Genomic DNA, 17893 nt, shown 5'->3' on the forward strand with positions numbered 1-17893 from the left:
GGGCGGGGCTTGGAAAGGGGCGGGGCCCCGGATCCTAGGCCTGGGCAGGCCTGGGCGGGGCTTGGGGCGGTCCAGCTGCCACCTCCCCTTCTCCCCACCGCGGTGGCGGCGGAGGTGGCGGTGGCGGTGGAGGGACTCGACACACACCGGTCCCGCTCGCGCCCCAGCCAAAGCTGAAGCTGCAGCCGGCTTCAGGCCGGGGCCATGGGCGCCCCGCGCCGCCCAGGTCATGAGGACGGAGGCGGAGGCAGCGGGGCCGCCACTGGAGCCGGGTTAGTGCCTCCCCGAGGGCCCAGCCCTCACCCTGGGGAACGTGGGGAACCCTGCCTTAGCGCGGGGCAGGGTCTGGCCGCGCGACCTTGGGCCGACCTCCGCCTCCGGAGGAGCTGTAGAGCTTCGAGCGAAACCTGCCAGGTGTACACTGCCAGCTGCCTTGGCCCTCCAGCCCCCAACCTCGGCTGGCCAGCCGGTATTCCTGATACCTCTGGGGCTGGGACGGCAGTCAGCTCTGATAGTGTCGTGGTGGGAGGGTCCCGGGTTGCGAAGCAGGGACACCACCTTCCCCAGAAGCTAAAGGCCCTTCTGGAGCCGCCTTGGGAGATCCTGACCCCTGGGGAAACTGAGGCCCAGAAGCACAAGGAACTGCTGAGAGCCCAGAGCAATGGCAGGGCTCTTCCTCTGGCCTCCCAGACTCAGTGTTTTGTCTTGTACAGTTCTTTACCCTCAGGTTCCTTCTGCCCCAAGGTGGCCTGAGTTCCTTTGGCTCCGGAACCAAGACTGACATTCAGCGTCATGATTCTCATTTGCTCTTCTAAGGGGGGAATGGGAGAAGTAGTGATTTGTGCTCAGTGCTAATACTAGAAAACTCTGAAGTGAGGTAAAACTCATGGGAGAGGTCAGGAGCACATGGAACCCCTACACTAAGGCATCAGTGGAACCTTAGTGCCACACCCAAGGAGTGGTCTCTTTTGTATTTGCAGCATGGAGTAGGGTTCTGGGATTTGCATCCTACGCCTCCAGCCCAGTGATCTTGGACCAGGCACTTGCCTTTCCTGAACTTCAGGAAAGTAATGGCTCACCTTCCTAGGGAGCTTTCTCTGAGCAGGCACTGTGCTAAGTTGTTTACATTCAGTGCCTCATTAATCCTCATAGCCACCACATGACGCAGGTTATCATTGTTGTTTTCACTTTTACAGATGAGCTGACTGAGACTGAGAGGCATTAAGTATTCAGGGCCAGTGAGCTGCCTTCCTTGGTGACAGCAGCCAACTAAAGCCAGCCAGGGCCTTCTGGGCAGACCTAGCTCTCAAGTGGGACAGTTCTTCTGTCCCAGGCATCAACATCTAGCAGCAGCTTTGGGCTTGGAAGGCCTCGCCTACCCTTATCATCCCCCACAGGAGTATCTCTGGGTTGCTCCTAGGTTGACTTGCTGGTGCCAAGACTGAGGACAGCCATGTGGGGATGTGTAGCTCTTTGGGGCCTCAGGATCAAGTAGCTCTAAGGATCAGGTCAAGAAGAGAAGGGATAGCCTGACTGGTGTGGCTCAGTGGATTGAGCCTCATCCCATGGACTGAGAGGTCCCTGTTCAATTCCCAGTTGTGGGCTTGGTCCCTAGTAGGGGGTGTGCAGGAGGCAGCCGATCAATGTTTTTCTCTCAAATTGATGTTTCTATCTCTCTCTCCCTTCCTCTCTCTTTAAAAAAAAATAAATAAAAACATTTTAACTTAAAAAAGAAGAGAAGGGACAGCAGAGTTCAGAGCATCTGCCCTGTGCCACATTTATGGCTGCACACAGACAGACTCAGAGCCCAGCCAAAGAGTAAGGGAGGAGCCATGCACAGAGGGTTGTAGTCTGGAAACCTGGGGATGGGGGTGCTGGGCATTGCAGTGACAAGTGGGCCTGGGGCATCTCAAGGGATAGGGCCTCTGGAGAAAAACACCTTTCATTCACCAAGCATATCTGAGTGCCTGCTCTGGGTTGAGGGTTAGGAGGAGGTAAATGCCACCTTGTCCCTACATGCCAACGAGGAATTCTTCATCTGTCCAGTGGGGAAGGCAGATACCATTTCAAATACTCTATGTTGAGGGGTCAGAGAGGGAAAGGAACCAGAGCATTTGGACATTTAGAGATGGGAGACAACATTCTAGACTAAGGGATATATACACAAGAGTAAAGTCTGGGAAACAAACAGCCTGTGTAAAGTAAAACAAAAAGGCAATTTATGGCCCAGCCGGTGTGGCTCACTGGTTGAGTGTTGACCCATGGACCAAGAGTTCTTCAGTTCGATTCCTGGTCAGGGCACATGGCTGAGTTGCGGGCTTGATCCCCAATAGGGAGTGTGCAGGAGGCAGCCAGTCAGTGTGTCTCTCTCATCAATGTTTCTATCTCATCAATGTTTCTATCTCTCTCTCCCTCTTCTTCTCTTTCTAAACATCAATGAAAGCATATTAAAAAATTTTTTTTCATTAAAAATTTTTTTAAAAGACTTTATGGTCACAGTGAGGGGTTCTTAAGGGAGGCACACCACCATGAGGGTGCAACACCCTATATAGAGTTCTCCTACCACTCAGCCTAGGGTGGGGAATTATTTTAAAATATGAATCCTTAGAGGGCAGGACTTGGGTCTTAGTCACTGTAGTGTCCCAGAGCCTCGCACACATTGGGTGCTTAATTAGTTCATTTTTTCCAACAAATGTTTATTGAACTACTACTAGGCATTAGACCCCAGGCACTGGAAATAACAGTGAACAAGATTAGCAAATTCGCCCTGGCCGGTTTGGCTCAGCGGTTAGAGCGTTGGCCTGCGGTCCTGAGAGACCCGGGTTCGGTTCCCGCTAAGGGCGCATACCTTGGTTGCAGTTTGTCCCCGGCCCTGGTCGGTTGTGCGGGTGGCAGCCACTCGATGTGTTCCTTTCACATCGATGTTTCTCTCTCTCTCTCTGTTCCTCTCTCTCCCTCCCACTCTACCTGAACAAAAACTGGAAAAATGTCCTCGGGTGAGGATTAAAAAAAAAAAAAAGATTAGCAAATTCTCTGCCCTCAGGAAGTTTATGATCTAGTGGAAACAGTAGCTTTATTATTATTATTAATTTTGTTACTTTTGCTAAATACTGTGAAGGCGGGCTCCCTTCCCCCAAAGGCATAGTCAGAAAAAAACCTCTCAGAGGAGGAGACTGTGAGATAGGGAATGATAGTAAGAGGCAGTTTTGAGAACAGCAAAGGAAAGAGTACAAGACAGAGCTACATGTGCAAAGGCCTTGGGGTGGAATGAAGTCTGATGGATTTCCAGGGTAACAGGAACAGGGTGAAAAGGTTAAGGGCCAAGGTGAGGCTGATGGGGCTCAGGTTGGACAAGGCCCTACAGGCCATGGTAAGGGGTGAGAACATGGTTTTAAGAGTAATGGGCCCTGCCCTGGCAGATTTGGCTCAGCGGTTAGAACGTCGGCCCGCGGACTGAAGAGTCATGGGTTCAATTCCGGTCAAGGGCACATACCTCGGTTATGGTCCATCTCCGGCCCTGGTCGTGGTTGTGCAGGAGGCAGCCAGTGGATGTGTCCCTCTCACATCAGTGTTTCTCTCTCCCTCCCTCCCTCCTACTCCATCTGAAGATAAATAGAAAAATATCCTCAGGTGAGGATTTAAAAAAAAAAAAGAGTAATGGGCCCTAGCTGGTGTGGTTCAGTGATTAGAGCATGTAATGAGTTAAGCCCCTCCCATTCCGCACCAGAGTCACAGGTTTGATTCCCAGTCAAGGGCACCTACCTAGGTTGTATATTCGATCCCCTGCCCTGGTCAGGGTGCGTGCAGAAGGCAACCAATTGATGTGTCTCTCTCACATTGATGTTTGTTTCTTTCTCCCTCTCCCTCTCCCTCACTCTCTCTCCTTCCTTCCCTTTCTCCTTCCTTCCTTTTCCTCCCTTCTACTCTTTAAAAATAAAATCAATGGAAAAAAATATCCTTGGATGAGGATTAACAACAAAAAAAGAGCAATGGGAAGCTATGGATGGGATCCCTCTGGCTTCTGTATACACAGATGGGGGGGGTGTTGGGGGGGGGATTTAGGGCAGGGGACAGACAGGAGTCAGGCAGGACTAAGCCCTCAGGACTGAATCCATGGCAGTAGGACAAGGCGAATGTGCGAAGGCCTTGAATGAAGGGCCAAAGGTACCTGGGGGAAAGTGAAGGAGGGAGCAAAGCGTCAGCCTGCCTGGCTCAGTATACCAGGTCCCACCCAGCTGGATGGAGGGCAGGTTCACATCAGCACCTGAGAAGGGCTTTATACACATTCTCTCCCCAAGTGCTCATAGCACTTCGTAGGCTGGCATCTGTGATAGTCCATTTCATAGAGGAGGAAGCAGGCACAGAGAGATCAGATGCTCATGCCATTCTGTGTTCCATGCTGCTGTACACTCTTGGAGGGGTGGGGGGAAGAGAGACCAGTACAGTGCATCAAGGGACAAGGGCACAGACAAGCTCCATGCAAGGGTCCCTTCTGTGAGGCAGTGTGAACTCAGGCCTGGTAGGAGTGCAGATAGAGGATAGGGCGTGGCCAGCCTGGGCTCAGGGAAGGCCCCAGAAGTGATGGCATCTATGCTAGGGAGGATTTAGATATGAGTAGGAGCTTGGGACCCACTCCAGGCAAGGGACTGTCCAGACAAGACCAGCAGGTCAGAATTTCAGGACAGACTCCAGGGCTAATGAGTGGTTCTCTCTATTTTTAATCCTCACCTGAGGATATTTTTCCACTTATTTTCAGATAGAGTTGGGGGAGGGAGAGACAGAGAGAAACATCGATATGAGAGAGACACGATTGGTTGCCTCCCGCACGACCCCAACCAGGGCCAGGGATCAAACCGCAACCAAGGTACGTGTCCTTGACAGGAATTGAACCTGTAACTCTGGTCCTCGGGCTGACACTCTAACCGCTGAGCCAAACCGGCCAGGGCATGAGCAGCTCTCTTGATTGGTGTGTGCCATGGGAGCCAGGGCTGGCATGGCAGACAGGCTCCCTGGGCAGCTCTACACAGGCTGGTCTTTAGTTCAGGAGAGACCCCAGAGACCCCTGAGATGAGGAAACAATGTGGGCTGGGTTTTCATGTGCGGAAAGGGTGTCATGAATGAGTAATGAGTGGTGGTGACTACTGAAGGGAAGTACCTCCTGGTTCTTTAGACTCTGAACTTTGCCCAGGCTCACGGAATGCCAGATGAGAGGGCTCTGTAGACTGGCGCCAGGTGCCCCGCCTCGACCTCAGCACATGCTGTTCCCTCTCTGCCTGGCCCTTCTTGACTCTGCTCTCCAGGGCATACCTTCACCATGTTCCCTAGCCTGGCTTCCTGGTTTTCTCTTTATTTGTTTGTTTTTGTTGTCTGCTGGGACAGGGACATGTCACTAACTGCTGTATTTCCAGTAAACATGCCAGGCACTTGGTAGGCCCTTGGGAAGTAGTTGTTGATTGAATGACTGAATCAGACCAAAACCCCCCACTTTAGAGATGGTCAGACTCGGTCCAGCAAGAGGAAATCAGTTGCTCAGTCCACAGCCAGCCAGGGCCTTGCCAGGGCTGGAGCACCTAGGTCCAGTCCCTTCTGCCCCACCTCACTGCTTGGCAAACACATACTGAGAGGTCGCCCAGGGTAGCATTCCACATACATAGATTTTACGTGACAGTCTCCTTTTAATCATGGTCTTCACACCTTGGTGGCCCTGGGGGCTTTGAAGTCAGACAAACCTCCAGGGACCTTGTGAGTTCAGGCACAAATATCTGCTCAGTACCTTCCATGTGCTGGCCCTGTCGCTGCCCTCTCTGAATTCCCACCAAAAAGAGGGCTCTGAGAGAGGCCTGTGGGGCTGTGAGTATGCATAGTGGGAGCTGAGAAGATGGGTAATGTCATGAAGAAGTGACATTCAAGGACAAGAGTCAGCCCAGGCTGGGTGGCTCAGTTGGCTGGAGTTCATTTCATCCACCAAAAGGTTGTGGTCAGGGCATGTACGGGAGGCAACTAGAGGATGTTTCTCACATCTCTCTCTCTCTCTCTCAAATTAAAAATATATGTATATCCTCAGGCGAGGATTAAAAAAAAACCAAAGATAGGAGTTATCTCAGGTACCTGCGAGGCCTGGAGAGTTCAGGCAGAGGGAGCAGGTGTGCAAATGTCTAGGGACACAAGAAGTCACATGGCAGGTGAAGGTTCTGCCTGGAGGGTGGTCTGGTGAGGACAAGTGGAGGTGAGGAGGCAGAGGGTACTGGGACAGCAGCCATGAAGACACAGTCCTAAGAGATGTGGGGACCAACCCACTGGTGGATTTTGTGTAGGGCTGACCTGCTCTGGCTGGTGTTTTGGGAGATCACTGCTGTTATAAGGAGAGTGGATTGGGAGACCTAAAAGGCTGTGGGCTGGCCCCTGAATAGCCCCTGCAGGCTCTGGGCAGGAGCCAATGACTGGCTCCAGTGGGGGTGGCCATGGCAGGCACTATTCCAAGGACCTGTTACCTCCCTGTGTTTCCATGCAGGGGACTTTGTGCAGCTGCCCGTGCCCATCGTCCAGCAGCTCTACCACTGGGACTGCGGCCTGGCCTGCTCCAGGATGGTGCTGCGGTGAGTGGGCAGGTCAAGGCTCTCACCATCCACGCCACATTCTCTGGCTCGGGGAGACACAGGGAGAGCCTTGGGTGGGATTCATCATCCCTGTGGCCATTCTTGGTTGGGCTTGTGGGAGGCCTGGCTTCCACTGAGGCTCAGTGTCATCTGCAAAAGCAAACAAGCAGCAGGACCAGGCCTTCCAGGTGTCCACTCGGGGACAGCCAGGGATGTCCTTGGTGCCCAGGCCTGGCCCACAGAGTGACTCCATGACTGGGACACAGGGCCTCCCACCTTTCCAGCCTCAGGCTCCTGGGAGACTGGGTCACTAGGGAGCCAACCACAGAGCTGAGTCTGTGTGACCATCACTGGAACTTTGACCATCAGAGCCTTGAGGGACCATAGTCATCACTTTGTAGGAGGCATTTCAGGTGGCTGCCTGGAATCCGGAGCAGCTTGGCCCTTCCCCATTTTGCATCCAGGAATTCCAGGCACAGTAGGGTTCAACAAAAGAATTATCTGACTGAAACTTAGAAAATCACTGATGTGGTCCAAGCACATCTTAGAGATGAAGCTAGTGAGGCCAGAGAGGGTGGTGACCTGCCCAAAGTCACACAACCCACAAGAGATGTGAGACGCAGAATCCAGGCCCTCAACTCCAGGGACAGCATGGTGCCCAGGCGGCTTCAGGTTGTGCCCAGGTTTTGTGGGCAGGACGTCAGGTTTTATCACAAAGGACGGAATCTTCTGGGGAGTGGGAGTTGTGCTAATGGCTGATGGGCCCGCAGGTGGAGCATGACCCAAACCAGCTTCCCTTCGAGGGCGAGCCGACCTCAGTGGCCTGTCTGCCCACAGGTACCTGGGCCAGCTGGATGACGGCGAGTTCGAGAACGCCCTGCAGGAGCTGCGGCTGACCAGGAGCATCTGGACCATTGACCTGGCCTACCTGATGCGCCACTTCGGTGTGAGACACCGTTTCTGTACCCAGACCCTGGGTGTTGACAAGGGCTACAAAAACCAGGTGAGTGGCTAGCCATCAGACCTTCACCAGGTGCAGTAGTTGGAAGAGCATGCAGTCAAGGCCTGGACACTCGAGTGGGCACACAGGTGGGCAGGACTTGGAGCCAGTCAGTCCAAGTGACCTTGAGGTCCTACCTATGCAGAGGTTCTGAGCAGTAAGCTGGCCCCTCCTTCCTAGAGTCCTCTGCCACTTGCCTCTAACAGCACTTGAAGATGAAGATGTGCACAGGAGTGTTTCAGGGTGCCTTCCTGCACCCTCCCCGCTGCCCTCAGCACAAGGCAGGGCACAGGGCTTCAGAGCACAGCGTGCTGACCTTGTCCAGCCATCATTTCCCATTCTCTTTCTTCTCATGGGAACAGCCAGCTCCAAGTTGGGTAATTGGTATTCTGGAATAAAAACCAAAATAACATCTTTTTTGTTTGAGAAAGAATGCCTATATAGGTGCCCAGTGTACCGGTGTTTCCTCCCTGCACAGCCAGAGCCAGAGCCACCCGCTGTGGAGACCCGTCTCAGCCCAAGCTCTAACACTTGGCAGAGCAGAGTCGCTGTTGGCCTCTTTGGCAAGAGGGTTGTTGCATGGTTGCCAGGATAGCCAACCTAATGCTCCCCTAGCCTGCCAGGCCAGGGGAAGAAGACTCTTGATTCTGGTTTGGTCACCATGGCTGCAAGGCAGAGAAAGGGGCCCAAGAACAGGGTCGCTTCTGCCTCCTCCACGGGGGCTCTGCCCCCTTAATTCCTGTACCAAACAGAGTATGCGCCATGGATCCCAGCTGCCAAGCTGAGTGCTCACCTACTCAGATTCCTGCTCATGCCCACCAGGAGCCCAGGGGTGACTGACCTTTCTCGGGGAGCCCGGCTACCCACTCATCTCCTGAGCATCCTCTCTGTGCCTCTGTGGTCCTGTGCCCGCCAGCAAGCCACCTGTCTGCTCGGGACACACAGCTATCTGCCCACGTGTTGCCTGTGCCATCTCCCCAGCAGGCCGGTTCCTCCACAGTCCTGCCATTTCTGACTCCATAATGTGTTCTTTATCCAAATGGTGAGGGCCTCCAGGGTGGCAACCACTCCAGCCTGTCCTTTTCTCCTCAGTCCTTCTACAGGAAGCACTTTGACACAGAGGAGACTCGAGTGAACCAGTTGTTTGCACAAGCCAAGGCCTGCAAGGTGCTGGTGGAGAAATGGTGAGCCTCCCCCACCTTGTGTACCTGCTCGCCCATAGACTTGCAGTGGGAAGCCTCCGGGTGGGTGTGAGAAAGGCCAGGCCCTCAGGAGTCGGGCAGAACTGGGGTTTCTGCCTGGGAGGCTGTGGGCACTGACATCCTTCTGAGCCTTGTTTTTTTCATCCATAAAGAGGGGATCTGTGGGGCTACATGATCTGTACACAAACCTCTGGCTTGGGGTGGATCCTGAGCAGGGGCTGGAGGTACAGGGGAGCAGGACGTGTCTAGCCAGTCCTTGGGCTACTCACAGAATGGTGGCATGGGACAGAACACAGTAACTCATAGGAAGGGGTGATAGCCTGAGGGCCATGCTGCATGGTGACGGCGGGTGATGGGGACAGCCCAGTGTGTAGGCTATGTAGGAAGGCCTGGCTCCCAGATCTCCCCACGAGCTCTGTGACCTTACATGGGTCCCCCCTTCTCATCTCTACGTGGGAGCAGGACCAGGCAGACCCTGGGAGTAACTTGCCCAGATGCAAGTGACCTTTTTTCCGGGCTCACTGGGCACCGCGCTCAGGCCTATGGCTCAGGTCCCAGCAGCCTCTCCTCGACCACTCTTCTCAGGTCTCCCTGTTCTTTCCAGATTTGTTTTCATTGTTACCAGAATGTAGCCACACGTAGGTGGTTTGGGAAACTGGAAAAGTCTCCACGCACCCTTAGGCCACATGCGCACATGTTGGAAGGAAAGGCAGCGCACGCTGACTCAGTGGCACTCGGCAGGCGCCGTGCTGTTGAGTGGGACGCCGGCGCTGTCCACGTCCTTGGGTGCGGAGACTGAGGACGGGAAGATGGTGTGAGCGCGCAGTCCCCCAGCACCCTGGCCACCCTGTGGTCCGAACCTGACCTTTCACACGCACTTGTCCCGTGCAGCCCCCGGCCTTCCCTCCAGCACAGCCCTGCTTTGCTCCTGTGGCTAACTCCCACTCTTGCACATGCCACTGGGTATCAGCCAGGCATCCTGTTCCGAAGACCAAATAGGAAAAGGACATGCCTTCCTGGGCCGAGGCAACAAACCGAACGCCGCGGGACCTGGCCAGGCCACCCTCCTGAGGAGACTGCTAAGAAGGGAGGGCCAGTGAAGATGGTGGAGGTCCAGCCTAGGGGACCACCCTTCTCCCCTTCTGGGTTACTGTTTGGACTTGCTGCCTTCTGGGGGGCACCACAGGGGCCGCTGGCTCTGCTGGCCTGGGGGTTTGCCGGGAAGTGCTGCTGACCAGCCCTTCCTGGAGGGCCACTCTGCCACAAAGAGCTCAGGAAAAAAAGGAAAATTGCTTTTCAGAGAAGTATTTGGTTTTGACACTGGCAAAGCCACGCTTGGCTCAGACTGGGGAATCAAATTGGACAAACATAAACCACACATGATTTAGGGTAAAGGCCCATTGGAGGCACTTGACTAAAATAATTCACTTAGCAGTCCCAAGGTGGGGTCCCACGTGCTGCTCCACTAGCCCTTGATGGGGGTTCGCCCGGACCTGACCTGCTGGGTCCATGAAGGGCCTGGTGGGGCCAGCTTGTTCTTGGGCACACTTGTAGCCCCTCCACTGGCCCTGTGCTTGGCCTTGGCTGAGCCTGGGCCACAGTAACACAGCAGGACATTGCCACTTGCAAGGAGCTCGAGGCGGAGGGAAGATGAGCCATGTCCCCAAGCTGTGTGACACAGGGCAGAACAGGGGTCCACTAGAGAGATGGGGAACGGTGCCCAGTGCACTGACCGACCCTCCTCCCACCCACAGCACCGTGAGTGTGCAGGACATCCAGGCGCACCTGGCACAGGGCCACGTGGCCATTGTGTTGGTGAACTCGGGGGTGCTGCACTGCGACCTCTGCTCCAGCCCCGCCAAGTACTGCTGCTTCGCCCCCCGTGGCCACCGCTGCTTCTGCCGCACCCCCGACTACCAGGGCCACTTCATCGTGCTGCGTGGCTACAACCGGGCCACTGGCTCCATCTTCTACAACAACCCAGCCTATGCCGACCGTGAGTGTGATGGGTGGGGACAGTAGGCAGGGCAGCTGCATTCACAGTCCCATACACCTGGACACCTACAACTCCTTCCCATTCGGCCTGGTAGGTCAACATCACCCTCACCGCCTTCTCCCCAAAGCCCCTGCTCCTCCTGGGCCCCTGTCATCTGTGCCGTCCCTCTGGCCATGCAACAAACCAGCCACAAACCTGGGACTGTGCTGGCCCCCTCCAAACCCCGGTCATCACCAGGCCTGGCCGTCTCTCCTTCCCACACTGCTAGCCCACACCACTACCCAGAGCCCCGCCACACTGTCCCATGCTGTATAGACCAGTTTCCTTCCCTCCAGCCCCAACCCCTTCTGCAGACCCATCCAGGGCGCCCCACTGCCCTGGGGACAAGGAAGGACTGCCCTAACTCACCTAAACTCACCCATGTGGCCTCAAGCATGCTTCTTCTCTCTGGGCCTCGCTTTCTTTGTCCGCTAAAATGATGAGGGTCAGCAACCAAGGCCACAGTAGGCAAGGAGGGATCCTGGGGTGGAAGACTTATGTGGCAAGGAGTGCCCAGGTAGGTGGGACATGCCAGACCTCCCCCAGCTTCCCTGGGTGCCAGTGAAGCAGGTGCTCTCCCCCACCCCCGACCCTGCTCTGCCTCCTGCCCCCAGCAGGAATGTGCAGCACCAGCATCACTAACTTCGAGGAGGCCAGGACCAGCTACGGCACGGATGAGGACATCCTCTTTGTCTACTTGGACAGCTGACAGCGGGAGCCTGGTGTGCCCAGGCCCTCAACCCCACCCTGTCCCGCCTGCCCCAGCTGGGCCCACTCAGGAGGCCCTGGGCTCTGATGCAGAGCTTCGGCCTCAGTCCATGTGACAAAACCCCAGGGAACTCTGGGAGACCACAGCACACCTGATTCATCCACCAGTGGTGAGTGTCATCACGCCACTTACCCCACACACCTGCTGGTTGCTGGAGGCATCCCCAGAGCTGTGCAGAGCTTTCCCAGGACACCCCGCCTGACTCCACTGTGCCCAGGGGACATGCAGCCCCGAGGGTGTCCTTACTGCCTGCAAGCCAGACCCAGGACTGGAAGAGAGACCTGAGCCTGTCTCCCCACAGACCTGGAGACCAAGCCCTGGAGAGAGATGTTGCTTGTCAGGACACTTGTGTGTTTGGAGACCATAGCTGACCCTGGCCTCGTGGGGAGCTGTCCTTACCCTTCTCCCTAGAAGAGCTGCAGAGCCCCCAAGTTCCCAGGGTTGGTTCCCTGGGGAGGGCTGGACCTTAGGCAAAGAGGACTCTGAGGCCCCACAGCCCTCCAGGTACTCCACTCTCTAGGGTATGGCGCTTTCTGGCCCACAGTGCTGAGTGTGCTCAGGAAAAGCCAACCCAGAGGGCCAGGGACAGCTGTCTGGGCCCCAAAGATCCCCGCCCCCCACACCAGGAGACCTCCTGACACAAACCTAAGTTCCAGCAGTGGGGCCCATCCTCTGAGTACAGGGAGCCCTAAGTTTTGCAGGGCTGGGTGGGCTCTAGGGCCTGTGCCCCTCAAGCAATGGTGGGGTTGCAGGCTGTGGCCTCCCACCCACCCTGGTGTTCACGCCAGAACCTTTTGCACAGAACATTGGGTCTCTTCTGCCTTGAGAGAGATGTGTGGTGCCTGCCCCGGATCACACAGCATGGCATGGAGCATGGGCCAGAACTCTTGCCTTTCTTTTTTTTTGGGGGGGGGGGGACTGGTTTATTTGAGATTTAAGATTATACTTTTGGGGGTGAAAATCACCCTCAAGATACTAATAGTGAGATCGCAGGTACTTTGGAACCACTGACACCTCTTCACGGGTAGATCAGCCAGTTCAGGTTCTCTCTCAAAGAGGACGCCCAGCTGGCAGGCCGAGTGCCAGGGCCCTCACCTTGCAGACAGAATTCAGCCCCATCTGGGGAGAAGTTGCCCAGGAGACTGACTGGCAGAGCTGGATCTTGAACCCAGGCCTGCACCTAAAAAATAAGGGAAGTGGATCATTCCCAAAGGGCTGGGGACACCCCCCCACTCATGGGCTGCCTCTGGCAAAGGGGCAGGGGTGCCCCGACAGCCCCACTGCTCCTGCACCCTTGTGTGTCTTGGTCTTCCAGTGCCCAGGGCATGATGCGGTGGCAGTGCTGCCCCTCCCCCCGGACTGCAAACCACACTCAGCATCTGCCCCCACCCACCAGCTGTGCCCTCCCCACCATGGCTGCTCTGGGGGCAGAGGTAGGCTCTGCTTACAGTGGCTGTGAGACTACCCAGCTGAAACCAGACACAGCCTTGCCAAGAGGGGTGCTGTAGCTGGGCAGCCACTCTGGGTGGGAGACTAGTGTTGCCTTCAGACTGGTCTCATCTCTGTTGCCTTAATGCTGCGTGACCCAGGGTCCCGGGGAGCTCTGGCTCCACGCCCAGGAGCGCCATGTGTGGCAGCTGTGGGGTTCGGGCGTCCTCAGGAGGGGTCTGGGTAAAGCTGGTGAGAACAGAAATATCAAGGGAAACAGGAAGTGAAGCTCTCAGAGTGGCTGGATGTGAGCACAAAGCACGGTGCACACGCTGGTGGGGCACCATGGAGAGCAGCCTCCACGGAGAGTGGTCACAGCTCCTCAGCCTATCATGCGACATTTAAAAACCCGCCCAGTTCCTAGGCTTGGAGGATGGCTTCTCAGGGCGAGCCACAAGTTAGGGGTCACCTGTCTGGAAGATTGACAAGAAAGCTACCTATCCCTGAGATGGTGCCATCTTCCTGGGGAGGGTCACGGAGGCAGGATGCAAACTATGCTCTCTTGTGCAATGAGAAATCATGAAAATGGGGCCAGAGAAAAAGCCCCATCAGGAACTTCTGCCTACAGCACATGGCACCCATGACCCCTGTACACAAGCTGGGGGTCCAGCACAACCCCCAAAGCCACAGTGGACAGCTGGCTTTGTTCACTCCAGCCACATAGGGACAAAAGGGATCTTTTGTGTCACAGAGATTTTATATATAAATATATTTTGTTTGTAATGAGCCATTCTAAATAAACGTTACCTTCACTGCAAAATGATGGCAGCCCTTGGTCCACTTCATGAATTCTTATCTCCCCAGCACAGCCCAAGCCCTTCACTTGCCATGCCGGGTTTTAGCTGGGACTAGAACCCTGTTTGCTTGCTGGGCCTGTTTCCCTCCTGAGGCTTGTGCAAGGCCTAGGCAGGCAATGCTGGAGGTGGAAGGCCTCCGATCTCAGCTTGACTGAGGTTCTTGAGGGCATGGAGGGTGTAAAGCCTTGGACAGGAGGAGGGCTGGGGGTGGGGAATGCCAAGTGAGGGGGGCAGTGGGGCCCACAGGAGGGAATAGAGGGGACTCCAGCCCTCCCTGCACCCTCCACCCCAACCAGCAGCTCCCCTTATCTGCTAGCTGCTGGGTCCTTCTAGTCTTCCTTTGATAAGAATTCTGGAAAAGGAAGTGTTTGGAAACTGCTTTACCTGGCAGCTTCAGACCTGCCCCAGGTCCTACAGGGAGCTGATGGAACCCAAGCCAGCTCTGGGTACGGTCCCAGCCTCTGGCCTGTGCTCATCCTGACTGCCTGCTGCTGCGCCCCTCCCCAAGCCCACACTGTGGAGATAACTTAGTAGGAGTTCTGACCAGGGTCTTCGACTCAACTCCAAACTGGAAAGCAGCCCTGTAGACATCAGCTGGAGGGTTGACCAGCCTATAGGGTTCCCAGCCAGTGTGCCCAGCACACATGTAGCCAACAGCATGTGAACACCAGTGAGCCTATCCATCTGCACTTCAGCTTGAGACCTCTGCCCATCCAGTGGGAAGGAGTCCTATTCTGAAGGGTGTATCGTGAGACGGGGATAGTGATTGGCTTGGGGCCTCTGAGGGGCCACTGAACGCAACTGTGGGAGAAGAATGAAAGAATGAGGGAGGCGTTGGAGTAGGAGGGATGGAAGCAAGTGAGCTAGTGAGTCCTGGGTAGAGTTGGTTGCCCAGAGCATACGGGGTGGGGATAGTGGTGGGGACAGGCTGAGGACTGCTGGGAGGGGCCCCACTGGGTTCCAAAGGACCAGGCCAAAGCAGAGATCTAGACACAGCTGAGCTGATGCCTTTGCCCAGGGCCTCCCAATCTATTGGCTGGGGCTGCAGTCACCTCAAGTCTCGACTGAGGCAAGCACCTGCTTCCAAGCTCACTCATAGGGCTGCTGGCCACAGGCTGCCTGGGTGTCCTTATGACATGACAGGTAGTAATGACAGGGAGAGGGAGGCAGGGGGGAAACAAGGTCCCAGCATTTTAATAACCAATCTCAGAAGTGACATCTTATCATTTCTGTGGTATTCTGTTTGTTAGAAGCTAATTGGTCAGTCCATCACCCACCAGGGATTACATAGGGTATGAACACCAGCAGGCAACGATCACTGGAATTCTGGCGGTTCCATTTGTTAAACCTCACAACAGAGCCAGGAACACCCGGGACCATCTTGTCTTGCGCATCCCAAGCTGCGTCCTTCAGTATGCCAATGGTGAGAAGTTCTGTACAATGGGGTGCCCTGGTCAGGTCAACTTGGCAAACACTGCATGCTACAGCCCCCTTGGGGAGAGTGAGGATGTGCAGAAAGGCTGGGTATAATCCCACAGCAAGGGGACCCCATTCATTTAGGGTTTCCCCAAATTAGCCACAGAGATTGTTTCTGTGTGACACAGGTATTCCATGAAATATATGGACACTTAGGTAACCACTGGTCTAGTCCGAGGGTGAGACTGCCATCAGAGGGGAGCAACTGGCCCAAGGTCATTACCCAATGAGCCATAGACAGAGCTAGAAGCTCTAGAGCAGTGACAACCAGTCATTGCTGCTTTTCCAACCCTCAGCCCAAGCCACAGTCAGAAGCAACCCCGGTGACCCTGGTAGGTGAGCCAATGAGTTCCTGCCTCCAGATAGACAGCCAGCATCTGGCCCCAGTTTCATCACAAACACCTTCGCCTCAAGCATGTTTGTCACAGGAATTTACCTGCAGACATTGTTACTGCAGAACTATCGGCCAAAAGGCGATTGTGCTGTGAAAGATAAGATGACTGTTGAACAGTGTGGCTTACATGTGGCCTTAAACTAGTGGATAACAACTACGTATAAAGCCAGACGGCAGCCCTGGCCAGTTTGGCTCAACGGTTGGAGCATTGGCCTGCAGACCAGAGAGTCCCGGGTTTGATTCCTGTTGGGGCACGTACCAAAAAAAAAAAAAAAAGCCAGACGGCAAAGCTACATGTAAAGCCAGATTGCATACAATCCAAGAAAATGATTACATACCAGTGTGTCTGCAAATCCTTCGGTGATCACAGTCATCACTCTCAGCTGTCGAAACCCAAAAAGTTGACCAAGCTATGGCAAATATGAAAGGGCTGCAGCTAATTCACAAGAGTCTTTAAGAGCATTAAGGATTGATTCTTCAGTTGGAAACTGATACCTCTCCTAATGAGGAAAGACATTTATCATTTATTTTTAGAGGACATTTATAAACACTGGGGACAGTGAAACAAGGAAGGGCCTTGGACAGAAGCAGCACCAGGAGAGGGACTAGCCTAGGCTGGGCTCACTAAGAAGTCAGAGACAAGGGGGTCTTGGGGACAGGGTCAGGGGTTTTCCCAGGATGAGCCACCACTGTCCACTGCTCCCTGGTTGCAAGTCTCAAGGGAACCCTTGGAGTTTAGGAGATGTGTCTGTAGGGAAGAGGGGGAAGGGAAAGGCTCCGTGTGCTCCTGGGACAGAGCGTGCACAAGAAAAAAATTTTAGTGGAAAAAAAAAAGGGTGAGGCTGAACAAGATGAATCAACAAGCAAAAAAGAATGTATCACACTAAACAAAAGACTTCAAAGAATATATTATCATTTTTTGTAATAAAGTTTTTAAAATTCTGTTACTCATTTTTTCATGCTTTATTTTGTGCTTTCTAATGTCTCTTTTATTGTATATGGTGAAATTGCTTTATGGCCAATTAGTTATATGGCAAAAATGCTTGCAGCAAAGATGCCTGTGGCAGAACTATCTAGAACCCCTGGAAGAGCACAGGGGTTCTTCCACTCTTCTACTCTTTTGCTAACTTGCCTCCACTGACCTGCCCAGCTGGTGTCCAGGAACGCACATCATGGACTTGCCTGGACCCTCCAGCTTCAGAACAGAATTGAAAAAACCCTGATCCAGGGGCTGAGTGATGGGACCATTAGGGACTTGAATGTTCATGGGAAAACTGTAGTTCCAGGAAATGGAGACCGAGACTCCCACAGGCTCAGCACAGTGGCCTCTCCAGTGGTTTCTCCATCATCTCCCCACCCCCACCCCCTGCCTCCTTCCTCTTTGCCTTTCCCTGGCTGCATGTCCTGACATGCACCCTTAATACAGGCATACTTCGGAGATATTGTGGGTTCAGTTCCAGATCACTGCAATAAGGCGAGTACTGCAATAAAGTGAGGATCTTGCCTTTAATTTGTTTTGTTTTTGTTTTTTTAAGTATTTTTTTTTTATCCTCACCCGAGGACATTCTTTCATTTTTTGTTCAGATGGAGTGGGAGGAAGAGAGAGAGAGAGAGAGAGAGAGAGAGAGAGAGAAACATCGACGTGAAAGGAACACATCGAGCGGCTGCCCCCGGCACAACCCAACCAGGGCCGGGGACAAACTGCAACCGAGGTACGTGCCCTTAGCGGGAACCGAACCTGGGTCTCTCTGGACCGCAGGCCGACGCTCCAACTGCTGAGCCAAACCAGCCAGGGCTAATTTGTTTTTTTGTTTATTTGTTTTTTAAATAGATATAGTCTTGCTAATTTGTTTTTTTGTTTGTTTTTTATTTTTTTTAATCCTCACCCGAGGATATTTTTTCCATTTTTTTGTACAGATAGAGTGGGAGGGAGAGAGAGAGAGAAACATCGACGTGAAGGGACACATCGAGTGGCTGCCACCCGCACGACCAACCAAGGCCGGGGACAAACTGCAACTGAAGTACGTGCCCTTAGCGGGAACCGAACCCGGGTCTCTCCGGACCGCAGGCCGACGCTCTAACCGCTGAGCCAAACTGGCCAGGGCTTGTTTGTTTTTTAAATAGATATAGTCTTTC

General features: G+C 54.2%; 1 protein-coding gene across 3 annotated transcripts; it reads left to right on the forward strand.

Moving 5' to 3' along the window:
* The first annotated feature begins 36 nt into the window (after nt 1-36).
* Nucleotides 37-13077, forward strand: GUCD1 (guanylyl cyclase domain containing 1). 3 transcript variants are annotated; one of them, XM_036276695.1, is made up of 6 exons: nt 37-272; nt 6512-6596; nt 7434-7599; nt 8689-8780; nt 10553-10794; nt 11451-13077. In XM_036276695.1, the coding sequence occupies exons 1-6, from the start codon at nt 230-232 to the stop codon at nt 11540-11542; spliced, it is 720 nt and encodes a 239-aa protein (XP_036132588.1). In that variant the 5' UTR covers nt 37-229; the 3' UTR covers nt 11543-13077. The 3 variants fall into 3 exon arrangements, with proteins under 3 accessions (XP_036132588.1, XP_036132586.1, XP_036132587.1); XM_036276694.1 differs by having other exon boundaries at nt 145-272; nt 11448-13077; XM_036276693.1 differs by lacking the exons at nt 10553-10794; nt 11451-13077 and adding an exon at nt 9690-10210 and having other exon boundaries at nt 135-272.
* Nucleotides 13078-17893: the final 4816 nt, after the last annotated feature.

This window comes from Molossus molossus, unplaced genomic scaffold (genome assembly GCF_014108415.1).
Source record: "Molossus molossus isolate mMolMol1 unplaced genomic scaffold, mMolMol1.p scaffold_m16_p_22, whole genome shotgun sequence".
NCBI lineage: Eukaryota > Metazoa > Chordata > Mammalia > Chiroptera > Molossidae > Molossus > Molossus molossus.

Coding starts and splice junctions, on each gene's coding strand:
- GUCD1 (XM_036276693.1), top strand. CDS start 230: ATGAGGACGGAGGCGGAGGCAGCGGGGCCGCCACTGGAGCCGG. Junction 6,597..7,433: donor TGCTCCAGGATGGTGCTGCG/GTGAGTGGGCAG, acceptor GTCTGCCCACAG/GTACCTGGGCCAGCTGGATG. Junction 7,600..8,688: donor ACAAGGGCTACAAAAACCAG/GTGAGTGGCTAG, acceptor TTTTCTCCTCAG/TCCTTCTACAGGAAGCACTT.